This window comes from Verticillium nonalfalfae (genome assembly GCF_003724135.2).
Source record: "Verticillium nonalfalfae strain VnAa140/NRRL 66861 chromosome Unknown scaffold_130, whole genome shotgun sequence".
NCBI classification, from domain to species: Eukaryota; Fungi; Ascomycota; class Sordariomycetes; order Glomerellales; family Plectosphaerellaceae; genus Verticillium; species Verticillium nonalfalfae.
The window spans coordinates 40,979-57,730 of record NW_021167355.1 but is presented as its reverse complement, the minus strand read 5'-3'; the positions used below and the strand labels follow the sequence as shown (position 1 = coordinate 57,730).

Below are 16,752 nucleotides of genomic sequence, written 5' to 3'. Positions count from 1 at the left end.
AGCTAGTGGCAGGGCGAAGCTGGCATTGATTCGGATAGGGGCTTGGATGGATAGGCTACATGCAGCTACGGCTGTGATTTTGAGACGATATTGAACTTTTTTACATGCCGACGACAATCTTCTCGCCCATCTTGGTCTTTGTGTCTCGCAACCCATGCCCTTGCCCGCGCAGACGGCGTTTGATGAGAAAGGCACAGTTGATGCAGCGCGACACGTCGAAAGGGGACCAACACCTCACACGGCAACACACGCCACAAGACCCATCAAAAACAAGCTTCATTCAGCTTCTTCATCACCCTAACCCTCCTGCGTAGCGCGAGAGGAGCCCCCGTAACCCCCTTCCTCGCCCTCAGCACCGCGCCAGTCAACATCAACTTTGCCATCCAAACTCGAGGGGTATATGGTGAAGGAACAGTCATGGTCGTACAAAAACAAAGCAAAGGGAGGTTTGGCAAGAATGGCCTGGTAGTATATATATACGTCGAGGGGTGAGAGAGGGAAGAGGGTTGGTGGCCTGGATGTGAACCCACCCGTCCTTCCATGCAGCGCAATGCAAATCACTTTCGTTCCGTCACTTCGTAACCGTTCATCCTCATAAAAATCAAGGGGCGAGGCAGGCGCTGGTGCCGGTGCTCCTCGCTCAGTAGTCTCCGGCACCGTCGTTGTAGCTGCCCCCGGCTGGACTCGTCGTCCCGCTGTCGTTGGCGCTCCCGTTGCTCGACACGTAGCTCTGGTCGATTCGGAAGATCCAGTCCATCTTGTCACGTTCACTGCGAGCCGCAAAGAGCCACGTGTTGTCCGTCGCATAGATGGCGAACACGCCCGCCTGCAGCCTTTCGCTGAGTCTCTGCATCCCTCCGCTGGGTCCTGCGCCGCCGCTACCCGTCCAGATGGTCGAGATGATCCGTCCGGATGATGTGCGCCTATGGCTCGGCCGGAAGTCCTCGCCGCTACCGTTGGCGTCATCTTGGTCGTTGGGGCTGCCTTGCAACAAGCCCACCACCCCTGGTTGGCTGTCGATCCGGGAGTTCCGGAGACTGACGATGCCCACTTCGTCGCCGTCCGTGGCCGAATGAATGTGCAGGTACGGCCTTCGAAGCTCGACAAAACGCTTGACCCAGCGCGTCGAGTTGCTGTTGGGCACCAGAAGATAACCTCCTTTAAGGACCTTGGGATTCTTCGGCACCTTGATGATCGTCGTCACGAGAGTTCGTGGCGCGGCCGACTCGCTCGTGACGCCATTCGCTGGCGGGTCCGTGTTCGTCGGGCTCAGGATGCGAAGCAGGGGGTCCGGATACCTGGTCCAAAGTTTGACGCACCGCTCCAGCAGTGTCTTCTCCTGGTCCGAGAAGCCAAAATCTTCTTCAGCCGGCTCGACTGGCGCAGGTGTATCCGTGCCGTCCACCTCTTGGCCATCGCCCTCGATGTCTTCATCGTCGTCGACTGGTATTTGCGAGCTTTCAGGCGTATCATTGAGGAGGTCATCATCGTTCGGTCGAATCAGCTCATCCGGGATCGAATCCACGAGAGAGACATTGTCGGCAGCCTGTTCACGCGGTTCTGGTAGGCCAATCTGGTTGAGAAGAAGTTGGACCGCCCCAATCTCCGTAATGCGACGTCTCTTCTTCCTTGCTATGATATAGTCACTCACAAGAGACACGCCACGCGGCGTCCAGGTCGTCAACTGTTCCTCTCCTTTGACGTAATCGTGCTGGCTGTTCATTCTCCAGAGGTCCCCAGCCCGCTTGATCGGTGCTGGACGGACCGAAAGGGTGAAGATGCCAGTTGCGGAATGGACGATCCGGATGCTCTGCCAGAGGGACGACAATATCGACGTCTGACGCACGTATGATCGTGACATGATCTGGCAGCAGATGTTCAAGGAGAATCGCATTGGCTCCACAAACTTCTCTGACTTGATCTCCCAGGCCACTGTCATCTGCACCCGGTACTTCTCTGCTGTCACTCTGTCCAGAAGCAGAGAGTTGTGCAGACTGGAGTCCCATTGGCCTGTGAGTGTGATATCCCGCGTGCCGTTTGCGTTGTTCCGGAAGACGGGCTTCGATGCAAGTTTCAGCGTAATGTCAGGGGATGGTGTTCCCATGTCGGGAGATTTTCCAGCTTGGTCGAGCAGCTGGATTTTACCCACTCTCACAGAGTTGGCGTCATCCCAGGGCAGAGCATCTCCGGAGCTGTGCGTCAGATTGATCGTGATGCGTCGTTGCAAGCCCTGGTGAAGCTGAAACGTTCCACCATCCATCTCGCTGGTCTGTATGACCTCTACTGGGACATACTGGCCTTCTTCGTTGAGTTCAAGGAGCTGGATGCGTGCCAGAAGATCATGCTTTTCCTCGGTGTAGAATTGGGACTCGGCGATCCTAGCTCCCTTGGGTTTGCCCTGGGCAACAGGCACGGCATCGCGCATGTCATCCCAGCTGAGTAGTTTGTCGAGATGCATCGCCGAGACTTTCGCAAACACTGCTGCCCTGAGCGTAATTGTTGGTGGGCTGAACAGTGGGATCGTCATGCTGTGGACGCTCTCGAAGCGGATCGGCCCTTCGTCAAAATCCTTGATCATCTGCGTCGTCGTTACTCCGTCCTCTTCAGACACACCAGGGATGAACAGCTGCGCATGCACCTCGGTGCCCTCGCGTTCAGCAAAACCGACCATTTCGTGCATAACCACGTTGAACTTGAGGGTATTCGTGGGGGCTCGAGCGTGCGACGGCTCCAGCGAGAGTCTGATAATGCCGATGGCATGGGATGTGTGAGGAGAAAGTACATCCAATGCAAAGTCCTGCACTCGGCTCTCAAAGACCGCCCGCAGCGGCACATCAACTTCTCCAACAAGTGTGTACTGTGGCATACAATTCTCGACGAACGGGTTGTCCAGGCTGAGATGCTGAGCGTATTCGGGCTGGTCCAGGTACTGATGCATCTGACGCATTTGTCGTACCCGATCGTGCAGCTTCTCCACGCTCCACAAATGGACGACGCTGTTCTTATAATCGATGACCCGCACCCCGATACAGGGCTTTGGTGCTTGCTCGAGGGCAATATCGTCACCCTCACCCGTGAGCCCGTTCAGGACCATGTCGTAAGACGAGCAGAGCGAGTGGCCTACATCCACAACAGTGAATTGAAATACTACATGCTCGTCAAGCTCATTGCTCATGATTTGCGCTTCCTTGAGCGTTGACGCGTGCTGGAGGACGGCCTCGGCCATCCGCACATGTCTCTTGCTCTTCCAGTGGCGGATCACTTCAGCAGCGAGCTTGAGCTCTTCCTCCGAGAGCTTTGGGCTTGCCTTTTTTCGTTTCAGGGGATCCATCTTCTCGAGCTTGTCCTCAAATTGCCGGCGCTGAACCTCGAGTTGCTTCTGCATGTCTTCTTTGAGGGTCTTCAGCGTCTCTTCCATTCGTACTTTCTCTTTCTTAATCTCCTCAACTTCGACGTTTGAAGCTTCGGCCGTCTTGAGCTGGTCCTGGTACTCTTCTCTCTGCTTCTCCAGCTGAGACTGCATCTCTTCCCGGGCTTCCCTTAGCTGGTCATCAACTGCGCCTTGCTTGGGCGTTGACGGCATCGTGAGCGCAGTGTCCAGGGAGAAATTGTCGATCGTGCCCGCTGATAGGTATTTTTCCCGAATAGGATATGATGTGACGGATTCCGAGTCTTCGTCTCCATCGCGCACATTGACGCGCTCAGCTCTGGCTTTCTGGACATCCTCAAAGAGCGTATTCAGCTCCTCGTCGGTCAACGTCGTCAAGTTTTGGTTGGTACCCAAGATGGCCTCGGCTGCCTCTCTGCGGGCAAAACTCCAATCAGAGTCTCGTCCATTGCGCGAGAAAGGTAATGGAGACTCCGGCCGACTGTCTCCAAAGTCAGAACCCGCCATACTAATGTTCCTGGTGTGACCTGGTCGAGGGCTCGCCGTGGGCGTGGGTGAAGTTCGGTCAAGGTTTTGAAGTGTGCTGGTCGCGACAGACTGGCGTAAGAGGCTCTTGTCGGCCCGCTCGGCCTTAGTCTCCATCGGGTTGTTGAATCTGAAGATGTGGAAATCGCCCAAGATCACGCGGTAGCCAGAATGAAGCCTCTTAGGTTCGTCAATACGCTTGCCGTTGACCATGACTGAAGCGCCCTCCCTGGGCACCACAGTAACAGTCCCGTCAGCGGCATTGTCGAACGCGCAGTGGTCATGAAGGATCCGTGTGCCATTGAGTCGGATATTGGCCTGGTTATCCGCATTGGTATCCATGTTGCCAACCGTCGTGGTGCCGGGTTTGAGGTTGTACACCAAACACTCAGCCAATAGCGGATCGTCGGACAAGTTCACCAAATGGGGCATTTTCTTCGGCGTGGAAAGACCAATGAACCCCTTTTCGATGCTGATGCCGAGTTCCTCGAGGGCGGCCTCACGCTCCTTGTGAACCTCTTCGGTCTTGGCCAGCTTCTGCTCCCAGGTCTGGTTCAGGTCTGTCAATAGCTTTTCGCTCTGGTTCAGCTGCTCGGCAATCTCTGCTTTCGACACCTTCTTGACCGCACCGTCACTAGACGTGATTGAAACAAATTGCTTCTCCAGGGGTGTGCCTTCGGGGTAGACTTCTTCTGCGGTTACCGATGAGCCAACGGCGGCTGCGCCGCTGCTTCCGCCTCCAAGTTGACCTCGGAGCAGCATGAGCTCCTCTTTGAGCTCTCGGATCATTCTTGCATTGGCGTCCTCGTTGACCACCGCGTGGTTCTTGATTCGCTTGGCGGAATCCGCATAACGTAGCGTACTGAGTGTTTCGTCGTAATTGATGTCTGCTGGACTGATAGCAGCAATCATGGCCGTCATACTGTTGCCACCCAGTGAGTCTTTGAGCAGCCAGGTCAACACACTGTCTCTGTACGGCACTGAGGAGCCGGTGCCTTTCTTCTTCTTTCCGGTCGAGAGATCTGCCAGCGCAGAGATGACACGGCCCAGGGATGAGAGAGACCTGTTGATCTCGGCACCCTCCTTGAGACGCGCACCCGTTGCGCCCGTTGAATTCGCTCTTTCAGAACCAGCCAGATCCACCAGACTGATCTTGGCCACTTTTTCCATCTCCATCTTTGTTTCCACGTCCAACTTTTTTTGTGTCAGCATCAGGGTGAAAACCGCGTGGCTTCGACTAGACGTTTCGTTCATGTTGGTCGCGGCGACTGTTCGCGCTTTGTTTCCTTCGTCCATGAGGTGTTCAATCTCCTGAAAGCTGCCCACGAGAAGCTTGGCCAGATCTTCGACGTAGGGTCCGGTCGACGGATGTTCTCGGACCTTGAGGTTTCCTTTGTTCGCTGGGTTGAGCAGATCGCGGACCCGTTCGTTGTAGATTTCGAGATAGGACACCTCGACGGTGCACTTGAGCGTCTTGTCCTCCTGGAGCTGCGATATCCTCCTGAACATATCTTGGCAAATATTTGGGATGATACCGATTTCTTTACCGTAGCCCATCATGGAATAAGACTTTCCGGATCCCGTCTGGCCGTACGCAAAGATACAGTTGTTGTAGCCTTGGAACGCGTTGTCCAGAAGCGGCTGGCCCAGGTCGTCGAATAGGCTGTCCTGTCCCGCATAGTGCTTGTCTTTCTTCTCAAATGACCAGTAGGACTTGTCGAACGCAAACACTTTTGGGCCTGCATCTTTCCCAGACGTATGCGGTGAGCTCAGCACCGTCTGGTTGTCTCTCATTTCGACGATACATTTCGAGCCGCGATCCACCTCTGGTCTCGTTAGCCGTCTCACTTGCAAGAGCGTTCGCGGCGTCGCTCGGAAGCTCGAGTGTTCTGTGCTCACCTCTGCCGTTGAAAGGCCGCACTCTCACCACCACCTTGATATTGCCACCTCCGGCTGGCGGCATGTTGACGACTGGTGTTGCGGGACCAGGCAGGCCCGCTCTCGCACACCGAATTCGATAGGTGCGTTGCTGCTGGACGAACTGCCGAGAAAGTCTTGAAGGGTCCTCAGCGTATTTCGAGCACCATTCAGCGTCCTGGTGCTGACATTCTCCGGCGGGGACCGAACGGCGAGGGGCGAGGCGTCTCCAGGTTGTTGGGGACCCCCTAACCCAGGGCACAAGCCAACTATTTCCTTACGAGTTGCGCAGGAGTGAAGATGCGGGCATATATTCTGTCGCCAGAGTGGGAGGGCGTTGGTGGCGCGTAGGAGATGTTGCCGGTGTCTCGGAGCTTGTCTGCTCGTGATCCTGGATAGGCTGTTCGTCTTGTTTGGTGGGTGTCGCAGTCAACAATACTTGTCAACAATCGAGATTGAACGCGTGCCAGGGGGATATTGGCTTGCCTCCAAGCTACAGGACGTGCAGCCAGTTGGGGGAAAGCTGGGGGTAGTTCACGTGCCAATTTTGTGGGATTGGGCTAATGAGAGACGGGCAAGCGGGGGTGACGTCTGCTGACTCATCACGGTGCTGTGAGACGGCCCGCTGTAGGTGGGTTGGTGTAGGTAGTAGCTCAGGTAAGGTTGGTAACTACGTAGGTACCTACCATGCCTACCTAGGTAGGTACTTTATGTGTGGTGGCACGTACCACACAGGGTCCTACCTGCTGGCCTCGGTGCCGTCTTGCCGTAGACCGATGACAAGCGTTTATCTTGCTGCGGGAGACCGCCAATAGCTGCTGCCGTGAGCCTCAAGCCAGGCCCTTCATCCAATCCACCTGAGGTACCTACCCTAACAGGACAAATAAAACGACACTTGACCTATCTTACCCCTCAACACCATCTTCTCACGGCCAATGTGGCGACCTTTCATCTCACAGGGTTCCTCTGCTGTCAGAACCGCCGCAACCCTCTTTCCAGCTTTCCGAAGCCACAACTACGCCACCATGGCCAAACGCGATCCCGCTACCCTTTCCAACTACAATGAGTGGATCACCAAGCACACCACTGCCAATCTCTCCATTGATTTCAAAGAGAAGATCCTCAAGGGCAAGGTCTGCCTCGAGCTCGAGTCCTTGACAGACAGACTGAGCAAGGAAATCATTCTCGATTCAAGCTTTGTCAAGGTCTCTGGTGTCAAGGTCAACCAGGCGACCTCTCAATGGGATCTCAAGGATCGGTCCGAGCCCTTCGGCTCTCCTCTTCACGTTTCGATGCCCGAAGGTGCCGCCAAGGGTGACGTCGTCAGGGTGGAAATCGACCTCGAGACGACGAGCAAGTGCACTGCCGTCCAGTTCCTGACGCCGGCGCAGACGTCGAACAAAAAGCACCCCTACATGTTCACGCAGTGCCAGGCCATCCATGCGCGGTCCCTTTTCCCGTGCCAGGACACGCCTGACGTCAAGTCGACCTACACGTTCAAGATCCAGTCATCTCTTGCTGTCATTGCTAGTGGCGTCAAGGTGGAGGGCGGTGAGGCAAAGAACGGAGACGAGACCATCTATCATTTCGAGCAGACGGTCCCCATGCCCTCCTATCTCTTCGCTCTCGCTTCCGGCGACATTGCTACGACTTCCATCGGACCCCGTAGTGTTGTAGCCTCTGGGCCCGAGGAGCTCGAGGCATGCCGTTGGGAGCTGGATGGCGTAGAGCACTTTATCGAAGTTGTTGAGAAGCTCGTGTCGCCATACGAGTGGAAGGAGTTCAACGTTCTCATCCTGCCCAGCTCATTCCCATATGGTGGCAGTAAGCCGACACCCTTTCCCCTCCCCCATTCCTCTCACCTCGATGTTCAAACAACTGACGCAACTGATTTTCAGTGGAAAACCCCGTATTCACTTACGCCACCCCGACACTGATCAGCGGTGACCGCCAGAATGTGGACGTCATTGCTCACGGTATGGCCACTGGCCCTTTTCTCATTTTATTGGAGCTGTACTGACGTTCCCAGAACTCTCGCATTCCTGGAGCGGTAACCTCGTTTCCTGCTCTGACTGGCAACACTTTTGGCTCAACGAGGGCTGGACCATCTACCTCGAGAGGCGCATCGGCATGGCCATTCACGGCGACGCTGAGAGAGACTTTTCCGCCATCATCGGCTGGAAGGCTCTCGAAGATGCGGTTGATCTGTTTGGGCACGACCACGAGTTTACAAAGCTGGTGATTGAGCAAAAGGGCATTGATCCCGATGACGCCTTCAGCACTGTCCCCTACGAGAAGGGCTTCCACTTCCTTTACTACCTCGAGAAGCTCGTTGGTCGAGAGAGCTTTGACAAATTTATTCCCCATTACTTCACCAAATGGGCCAGGAAGTCACTTGATTCCTTCGAGTTCAAGGCCACCTTCCTCGACTTCTTCAACGGTTTGGGCGATGAGTCTATCAAGAACAAGGTGGCCTCCATCGACTGGGACGCTTGGTTCTACAAGCCTGGTCTTCCTCCCAAGCCTGAATTCGACACATCTCGTGTGGATGTCTGCTACAAACTTGCGGACAACTGGAAGAGCGAGGTAAATGCTTCCATAAACACCCCCAATCAAGCCAGCGAGGGCAAACGCTAACGAGGAACAGGACTTCGAGCCCAGCCCCAAGGATGTCGAAGGCCTTACCGGTAATCAGAAACTGGTCTTCCTGGAGGCAGTGGAAAAGTTCGATCGGCCATTGACGCCCGAAAAGTCCCAAGCCATGGGCAAGGCGTATGCGCTTGCTACATCGCAGAATGCCGAGCTCAAGAGTGCGTATTACAAGATTGCGCTCCAAGCGAAGGACACCACTGCTTATCAAGGCGTGACCGAGCTGCTCGGCGTCGTGGGAAGGATGAAGTACGTGCGGCCACTTTATAGGGCGCTGAACAAGGTCGATCGTGATCTCGCATTGAAGACGTTCGAGAAGAACCGTGACTTCTACCACCCTATCTGCAAGGGCATGGTTGAGAAGGACCTGGGGCTCGCTTGAAGCAAGTAGGTTTGCGGTTGATGACGGATCTAGATCTTATAACACACTACATTGCAAGCTAAGAAAAGACCCAGCGCAGTGTCTACTGGCCCTTGTGTTCACAATACAGGATGGCTCATCTATGTGTACCATGGCCGCGGTGCTCTCATGTTCCTTTGCCACGATGAGAATACTGCAGTTAGGCCGCAGACTCAAACTCTACATGTACGCTTGGCTTGGGCGTCTTGATACTGAACGATAAGATGGGCGCGACATGGCATTTTCGGTGCTGCCACGAACCTGTCAGTATTCTAGCACTCATTACTACAGGCCGTTTCTGCCACTGCCCTGGTGCATCAGATTCCGGTTATCTCAACGGCGGATTCTTCAGCAGATCTGGGGCAGCAGCGGACGAGACCGGCCGGACAGTACCCACGCGAGCTGTGGCGAGGCGGTATGTGCCAACTGTATCTTCTTTATTGTATGAGTCTAGGAGACGGCATGCAAAGGGGGGGAAGAGATCGAGATAATCATATTTGATACATATTCGTCAGCTTAACCGAACTGCCATGCTGCTCTCTGAGACGATGTTCATGATGGTACATTCATCGGGCGACATTTATTTAAAGAGAGATTGTACGCAGACAACATCTACCATCACCCATACGGCACTAACCTGGCTGACACCGGGAAAACCGAGGAGGCCCAACCACCATATATCGAGAAAATTATCTCTGCAAGTCGGCCTGTAGAGGTATGTATCATGGAACTACACAGGCCGTCGAATGACGGTCCTGATCACCCCTAGTCTCACGATGAGCCGTTTGATGCTTCGCATGGATCGAGCATGGCCACAGGAACACGAGGTCAATTGCTTTGATGCCTCTGACCATGCTTGAATGGCCAATCAAAGTGACTGGTTCGATGATCAATACCATTATTGGTCTCCCCAAGCCCATTCTCAAGGGGACAGGTTACACGGAATCCTTTTAATGTTGCCACCTGCTTGCGAGATGCCGTTGCCGCAAGGGCAAAAAGACCAGCCCCATCGAGGAAATGGTGCTCACAGCACGTAACATCTCCCATCCGTCGCCAGAGTCAAGCCATGTATCGTAGCCCGACCAAGAGTGCCACCTAACCCAGCTTCGCGCTCACATGTAAATTTCCTGAATCGCGGTCGCCGGACTGACTCAGAGATGAGGTGATGAGCGGGTATCGTGGCCCTCAACACCATGGCACTCACAACTCTGCTGATGATAAAACTTTCCTGGGTATGGCGTGTCAATCTCAATACCCTGGGAATGCCGGGTGATTCCGTTCTGGTGCGAGCCAACGCGTTTGTGAGTTCTTTCTATTACTACAGCATCCGCTGTCGACCGGCCTTGTCAAAATAGTAGGGGAATACGAGGCTCAAATGAGGGAGCCCCGCCTTACGCAATTTATCGAGAAGAAATATCCCGTCTTCCTTGCAAACGCTGACACGATACCCTCGTCAACTTGTCATCGTCGCGTTGTACATTGAAGCAGCAGGGCATGCCCGTGCCCGCTTCCAATGCTTCTGGAACTTCCCTTCGAGGTTCAGACACATCATGTCTGCTCCATCTTCCAGTCGGGTTGGCACCAGACAGCAATCTCGCGTGTTACGAAAGTTGTAAGATGACTGCATCTCCAGATCCCTGGCGAGAAACGACAACGCTTCCAGAAAGCTTCCCCCCCGCGCCGGAGATGCGCCTCCAAGCCCACTGTTCCCATTGCATCTCAATACCCGTCCAATAATTATCATATCATCTCCGTGACGAGATGGAATCTGCTCCCATCATCATCATCACATGCGACACCAAACGTCGTGAGCGACTCAGACGAGCCATTCCTCATCCAGCTGATAGTCTTCCGTAAATAGCCGGATACATGTACACTCCTGAGAGGCCCGGTCGACCCTGAGTAGCCAATCCTGAGAAACTCGAGCCGACCATATCGAGCGATGAACCCGCGAATGTGGCTGTGTCGTCCCCCGTTCGCGTTTCCTTCCCCACACCTTCAAGTTCCCCTTTGAGAAGTCAGACAATCTGCATCCACGGAGCACCGCACGCTTCGAGTATGGCCGCCTCGCGATCTGGCCCGTCTTGGTGCTCCTTCAACTCCCCATCGGTCCCATTATGACATGATGTTTTAACCATCCTGGCTCTACCACCACGGCGCGGCAGGTTTAGCCACTCCTGTGAGAAACAGAGGCCGAAAAAAAAAGGGTGTAAGGGGTCTTCATGGGTCCTGAGGCCCGAAGTGGCTGCGCTAGCACAGCACCAAAAAGGGCCTTTAGGCATGTCGAGAGAAGTCATCAGAGGTCATCAGGCCAAAATTGGCGCTGCACGACGTCGGGACAAACAATGGCCCTATCACGCCTGCTTCGTGGAGGATTTTCCATCCTTTCCACTTTCCCCCCCCCTTCGTTTCCTCCGCTGCACGCTGCAAGACGCAGCGTGTCCCTCGCGCGGCGACTGACCCTGATACATGCGTAGGATCGTGAAGAACAAGCGCTGTACCTGCGGGTCCGCGCGCCGCGCACATCAGCACTGAGCTCTGGCCGAAGTCCATCGGAAAACCCATGGGCAGGCTCTGAGTCGAGTTTTCAGCTGCACCATTTCTGGCTAAACAGGACCCTGGGTGGTGATACTTGGCGGTGCCTTGCGTCGTCTCCCCCGCATCGACAACGCATGAGGGTGTAGCAAATCGTCCGAACTCCATGCCCCAGGTGTTTGGCCAGATCGCGCCGCGGTACCGCGCAATCCGCCAGTCTGACCATCCCGCCCCAGCCACGGCGGCTGTTGCGCTTTCGATGCTCTGAGCTCTCCTGATAAGCCAAGATGGCTGCGGACAGCGCGCGATGAAGTGTAGGCCTGTAACGGAGCAAGGCGGCGTCAGGCAGTGCGGAAGGGTGTGGCGTGGCCTTATTTTCGGTTCCGGCCAGTCACGATTGTGATGGGACTTTGGTGCAGTAGGAAAGCAGCCTCAGCATCACCACTGGCGTTGAGAACCTGCAGCTGGACATGTATCTCGGACATGATGAACCGCGAGATGATAGCCAGACAGCTGCAGTACCGACGCCATGAGGCTGCTGCATGTTTCAATCTTGCACTCGCGAGGTATATTGGCGGACATCGGAGAGAGCCTGAAGTGAAAGATATTCCGAAGACACTGTACCTCCTGTCAAATCCGGAAGTCTCTTCGTGGACTGTAACAACTCATCGACTCTGGATCCGAGATCAGAGGCCTCGATAACAATTATGCTGTATCACGCTCTCAGCTCTCCCAAACGTCAGGTTGCTCCAGAGACACAGGTTCAAAGCTGCATGGGAGCTCTGCCAGCTCCCCATGCCCATCTCAAGCTTGCGCTTGGGTAGCTACTCCACAGACTGGAAGCCGGAAATGAAGCTAACGCAGGCCCCTGTCTAGTACCGGCCGAGCGTCATCGACGGTGCTGGTCTATAGACCCAGGCAATATAGCTCAAGCGTCACGACGAACGTGCGCAATGTCCAGTTTGAACTGCTCCGCGCTGCCGCTGTCGTTCGTGAACGCGACCCCCGAAGCCCCAATTGTGCCCAAAGGCAGCAGGGAACGGAATGAGAAGACAAACGCAGGCATACGTGCTGCACAGGCTGGGCTGGTCACCAAAGGTGACTGCGTTTCTGTACTTTGGCCAAAACTGGTGTTGTCTCCTGAAACGGTGTCCTGGACATGTCCAATACGGCCAACAACAGTCCTGTCCGACTTAAGTTCCGCGAGCGTTGCTAATAGCTCTGACACTTGGCCGACCAAGCAAGAGATGTCTTTCATACCACGCAAACGTCCCTCCGCCTGCGGGATGCGAAGTAGGAGCACATCCGTTGTCAAGCCGCTCAATCGCTCTCACGTTCGTGCACGGGAGCTCTCCCGCATGTACCACACCCCTAACGTTACATCGCTGAAGAGGGCGTCAACAGCGGTGAGAACAGAAAGCTCGCAAACATTAACAACCATGCACCTCATCACACGGTTTGCCAGACCCCGCGGCTGCCGCGAACGAGGTACGCCATCGGACAGTAGTCGCGATCCGGCCAACATGCTCTTCGGAGTTCAGTCTCCCGTCTCAGCGTCTGTGTGAAACCTCACCTCGATTTATTACCAAGGCAAGATATGAATCAACCCTAGGTGCTAATTCTGCTTGATGCAGTGCTGGTACCAAGAAGAAAATGGTTTGCGCTAGCAGCGGAGGACAGATGAAACGGGTGCGCAGGGTTTTCTCAACAGCCCTCAATCACCTCACATGTTGATTATCGGCATGGGTTGAAAATTTGCGAAATCGTGCCAAGGACTATATAGCATAAGAATGCCGAGCAGAACAGATTCTGCTGTATGCCAGATTGCCTGCGAACAGGTGGAAACTACACAAAAGATGGGACGGGAAAAATCCCGAGTATCAGGGGCTCGGGCAGTCCTTGGGGCTTCGGTTAAGCAGTGTGTTTCACTTGACTGGTACTTGGCAGCTTGTTGTGAGAGATACTCATAGGCTGTAAAAAGTGTTCATCGTCTGGAGAGCTGTCCCGGAGTTGCCTTCATGGCCTCTCGTCCTTGCCTAATCGGAATTAGAAATGATGAGAAAACAAATGTCCGAAGCCATTGAGACTTCAATTGACATCAAATGAGACGGTGCTCCTTGCGGGGTTGTGCTTCTGGTCCCACGACTTGTGAGAAAAGATTGTCTCCCTGTAAGATAACCATCACACTTGCTGTCGGTGGTTGCCATAATGCAACCTCGTGAGGCATCATTCTGCGATAGCCCTTGCTGTCGAGGTTGACGGTCGAGCTATCGTCGTTGCTGGTAAAAAGTCCATGGTGGTGGCCGTTAACTCTCTGAAATAGCTTGATGTAGGGGATGAAACCTGGGATTTGAGACATCGTGATGGGCCAGCACGGTCTCAGATTCACCTCCTGAATGAGGTGCAGGAACTCTCACGCATACGAAGACCAGGATAAGGGGATGAACCGGAGACGTAGCCGGACCTTGTCGGCCAACCAGGCCTCCTGGCCAATCCCAGTTTTGGGAGCTCTACGCCGTTGCCATTCGGAATCCATGGATCCCCCTGGTCATGACGCGGGGGATGAGATCTTGTTCTTCGCCCATCACTGATTGCTGCAACGTTTCGAAACGTCATTCCAGGCGCCTCGCGTCTTGTCCGATCTGGTCGGCGACGTTTCTGTCCTCGCAAACGCCGGCCAACGAAACTCTTGTTGAAATTGATTTGTTGGTCGGCTTCGTCGGATACCCCAACATGACATGATCCTCCACATGCTTCAATGGCACAGCAGGATTGGCGACCCTGCCCGGACCCATGAAGACACCTGTTGGTTGGATCTAAATCGGCGCGATGATTCTAAGCAGTCGTGCGCATTGACCTCGAGGTCTAATTGCAGGTCTGTGAGGAGACAGGGCTTTTGTGAGCGGACACTGTTTGCGACTTCGTTATCTGTTTCGACGACTTTGGTTCGCTGGCACCCTGGACCGATGTTAGTAAAATGACGAGCGTCAACCGGACCCCGAACACACGGGCAGATATGCAATGACTCCTGATCACTCCTGCCGACCTCAAAAGCTGCTGTCCGTTGTAAGGAACACCTTGTGAGAATTGATCGTAGATGGTTGGGATATTTCGGCGTGCATGCCGAACTTAGTCGAAACGGAACCACCCCACTCCATCTAGGTACTCCCCGAGCTCGAGCAAGCTGGCCATCCGGCGGGTCTGTCGACCTGGGATGGTCGGCGGTTTTACTCAGTGAGATACAGGGCAACGAGTCCAGATGCAAAAGTTGGGCAAATTGCTGGGAGCTGTGACAGCTCGTAGATATAGGTGTTCCGATGATTAAAAGGGGTAATGCTTGGTGTTTTAACGTTGGTATTGACTTTCACAGTGACAGAAGTCTAATTCGCCAACCTCGGTCAGGGTCCAAAGACTCGCGTCCATACAGGATCGCTAGCAATGTTGCGCCTCACCCTCATGTTGGTGGATCCGATCGAAGGTCAAGGAGATTGCGAGCTGACTGTGAGATGGTCGCCATCATCGTCAGGGTTGCATTCCCGGTGCCCTACAGTAGTGCGAACGGTTAGCCTCGAGTCAAGAGAGAATCTCCCGCCCGAGCAAATAAGACCGGCTCCGAGACCGGGCGGCGACCAGTGGAGTTCTACAGAAACTTGCGAGTCGTGGCACCAGTCGCGAGGTTATGAATCTCCATCTTTGCAGTAACAATCGCATTCTTGGGCTCAAGACCACCATCGCATCGAGACGTCCTGAAGATCGGACAAGTGTTCCAGGATCATACACAGGCCTCTCCTCGCTTCATTTGTCACCTCTGCCACAGGTGTTCATGCGAATCTTCCTAGGCCTTGGGACTGTAGAGAGTCGCCAGGCGTTTGGAAGTTAGAGTGGGAGGTGAGGTCGTCCTGGCTTCCAGGACATACCTGGTCTGCTGAGAAGGTCATTCATGCATTGACAAACAGCAAAGGCCGACTAGTTGCGCTTCCAGTCTGCTGGCGTATTTTCGAGCTCAATTCCAATGGCCGTGACCCATGGCCTCTAACGCAATCTGGTCGGCCGATCTAGCACGGTGCAGCTCATTGAATCGAGGTGGTCAGGCGGTCTGCTCTGTATGAGGCTTGTGGAGATGGTTGTTTTAGCAAGGCGGGCGGTTACCGGCGAGCGTCAGCCGAAACGTGAACCGGACGAGAACTAGCGGCCAGCACAGATCCAGTGAGCTAGCGTATACCAAAGAAGAAGAAGCATACATGCCCAATTGAACAGGATAGCACGGCAAGCATAATGTCTTGGATGACACCAGAGACGAGCCGAGAGTTGGACCGTTGATCCTGGGAGTAGAGGAGGCGCAGAGCGACATGCCGGCTTGGGGTCAGAGCGGAACAAGGCTGCTCGACGTTGACAGACGAACAACGCGAGTTTCGTGCGTCGAGTTGCTGGCGGACGGGTTGGGAAAGCAACGCGGGGCAGAGATCGCCATGGAGCGACCAGGAGGGTGGGTGCAGGGGCCTCGTTTGGCACGCTGATCGCCGGCAGTGGTAGAGGGGGGCGGCCTGGTTGAGTCTTGCAGTGAAAGTGAAGTGTGAGTGAACGAAGGGGGATTGTGTGTGTGTGTGTGTGTGCGCGCGTGTGTGACTGGTGAATGGTTGTTGCAGTGCGTCCCTGATCATTAGGTCCATTGCGAGGCTCGGGCGCGGTAGGTGCCGTGACGGCGGGGATCCTCGAAAACGGATCCATCTATCTCGAGACGTGCGCTGCTCAAGCTGCCGTCGACAGGACCGGAGCATCACGACAGAGGTTGCCGCATCTGTTGACCAAGCGCGACTGGGGTGATGGCAGCTTGGCACACATGTTGGGTTGCTGCAGAGGTGATGATGATAGACCGGGAGTTGTGCCATGACACGGCCGTGACAGGCGGGAGGAAGTGGCTGCGTCAGACAAGCCCGGTGCTCCTGCTGCTCCTGTTGCTGCTTGATCGTTCACACGCAAACATGGGTTCAGTCAGAACCGTTCGGACTGATTGTCTGGATAAGGAAAGGACAAGCCTCTTCTGCGTGAGCCAGTAGCCGCATGAACCCTTTCTCATTTACCAAGCACAAGCGCAAGTGCACATGGGTGAGAGGGGGGGGGCTAGATGGGCTAGATGGGCTAGATGGGGTCCGCGAGGTTACTTCACGATGCCTGCCTAGGTAGCGGGAGCAGTACCCCTAGCTGGGCACCCGAGCACCAAGATCCCGATACCCTGTCTAGACCACCTGCCAGACCCCTGTCTTGTCCCTGGTACCCCGGTCTCGCCAGAGCAGGTGGGGAATGCGCTTGGTCCTTCCAGGGCTTAAGCGGTTTCATA

The 16,752-nt window shown here is 54.8% G+C and overlaps 2 protein-coding genes across 2 annotated transcripts; one reads left to right on the top strand and one right to left on the bottom strand.

Moving 5' to 3' along the window:
- Positions 1 to 640: 640 nt before the first annotated feature.
- On the bottom strand, positions 641 to 5,876 carry KLP8 (kinesin-like protein Klp8; the record flags this gene model as incomplete). Its single annotated transcript, XM_028635772.1, has 2 exons — positions 641 to 5,760; positions 5,813 to 5,876. The coding sequence occupies 2 exons, from the start codon at positions 5,874 to 5,876 to the stop codon at positions 641 to 643; spliced, it is 5,184 nt and encodes a 1,727-aa protein (XP_028491855.1).
- Positions 5,877 to 6,765: 889 nt separating this feature from the next.
- ARA1 (D-arabinose 1-dehydrogenase (NAD(P)(+))) lies at positions 6,766 to 8,861 on the top strand (the record flags this gene model as incomplete). The annotated part of the gene is made up of 4 exons (XM_028635771.1): positions 6,766 to 7,654; positions 7,729 to 7,806; positions 7,860 to 8,416; positions 8,478 to 8,861. The coding sequence occupies 4 exons, from the start codon at positions 6,766 to 6,768 to the stop codon at positions 8,859 to 8,861; spliced, it is 1,908 nt and encodes a 635-aa protein (XP_028491854.1).
- Positions 8,862 to 16,752: the final 7,891 nt, after the last annotated feature.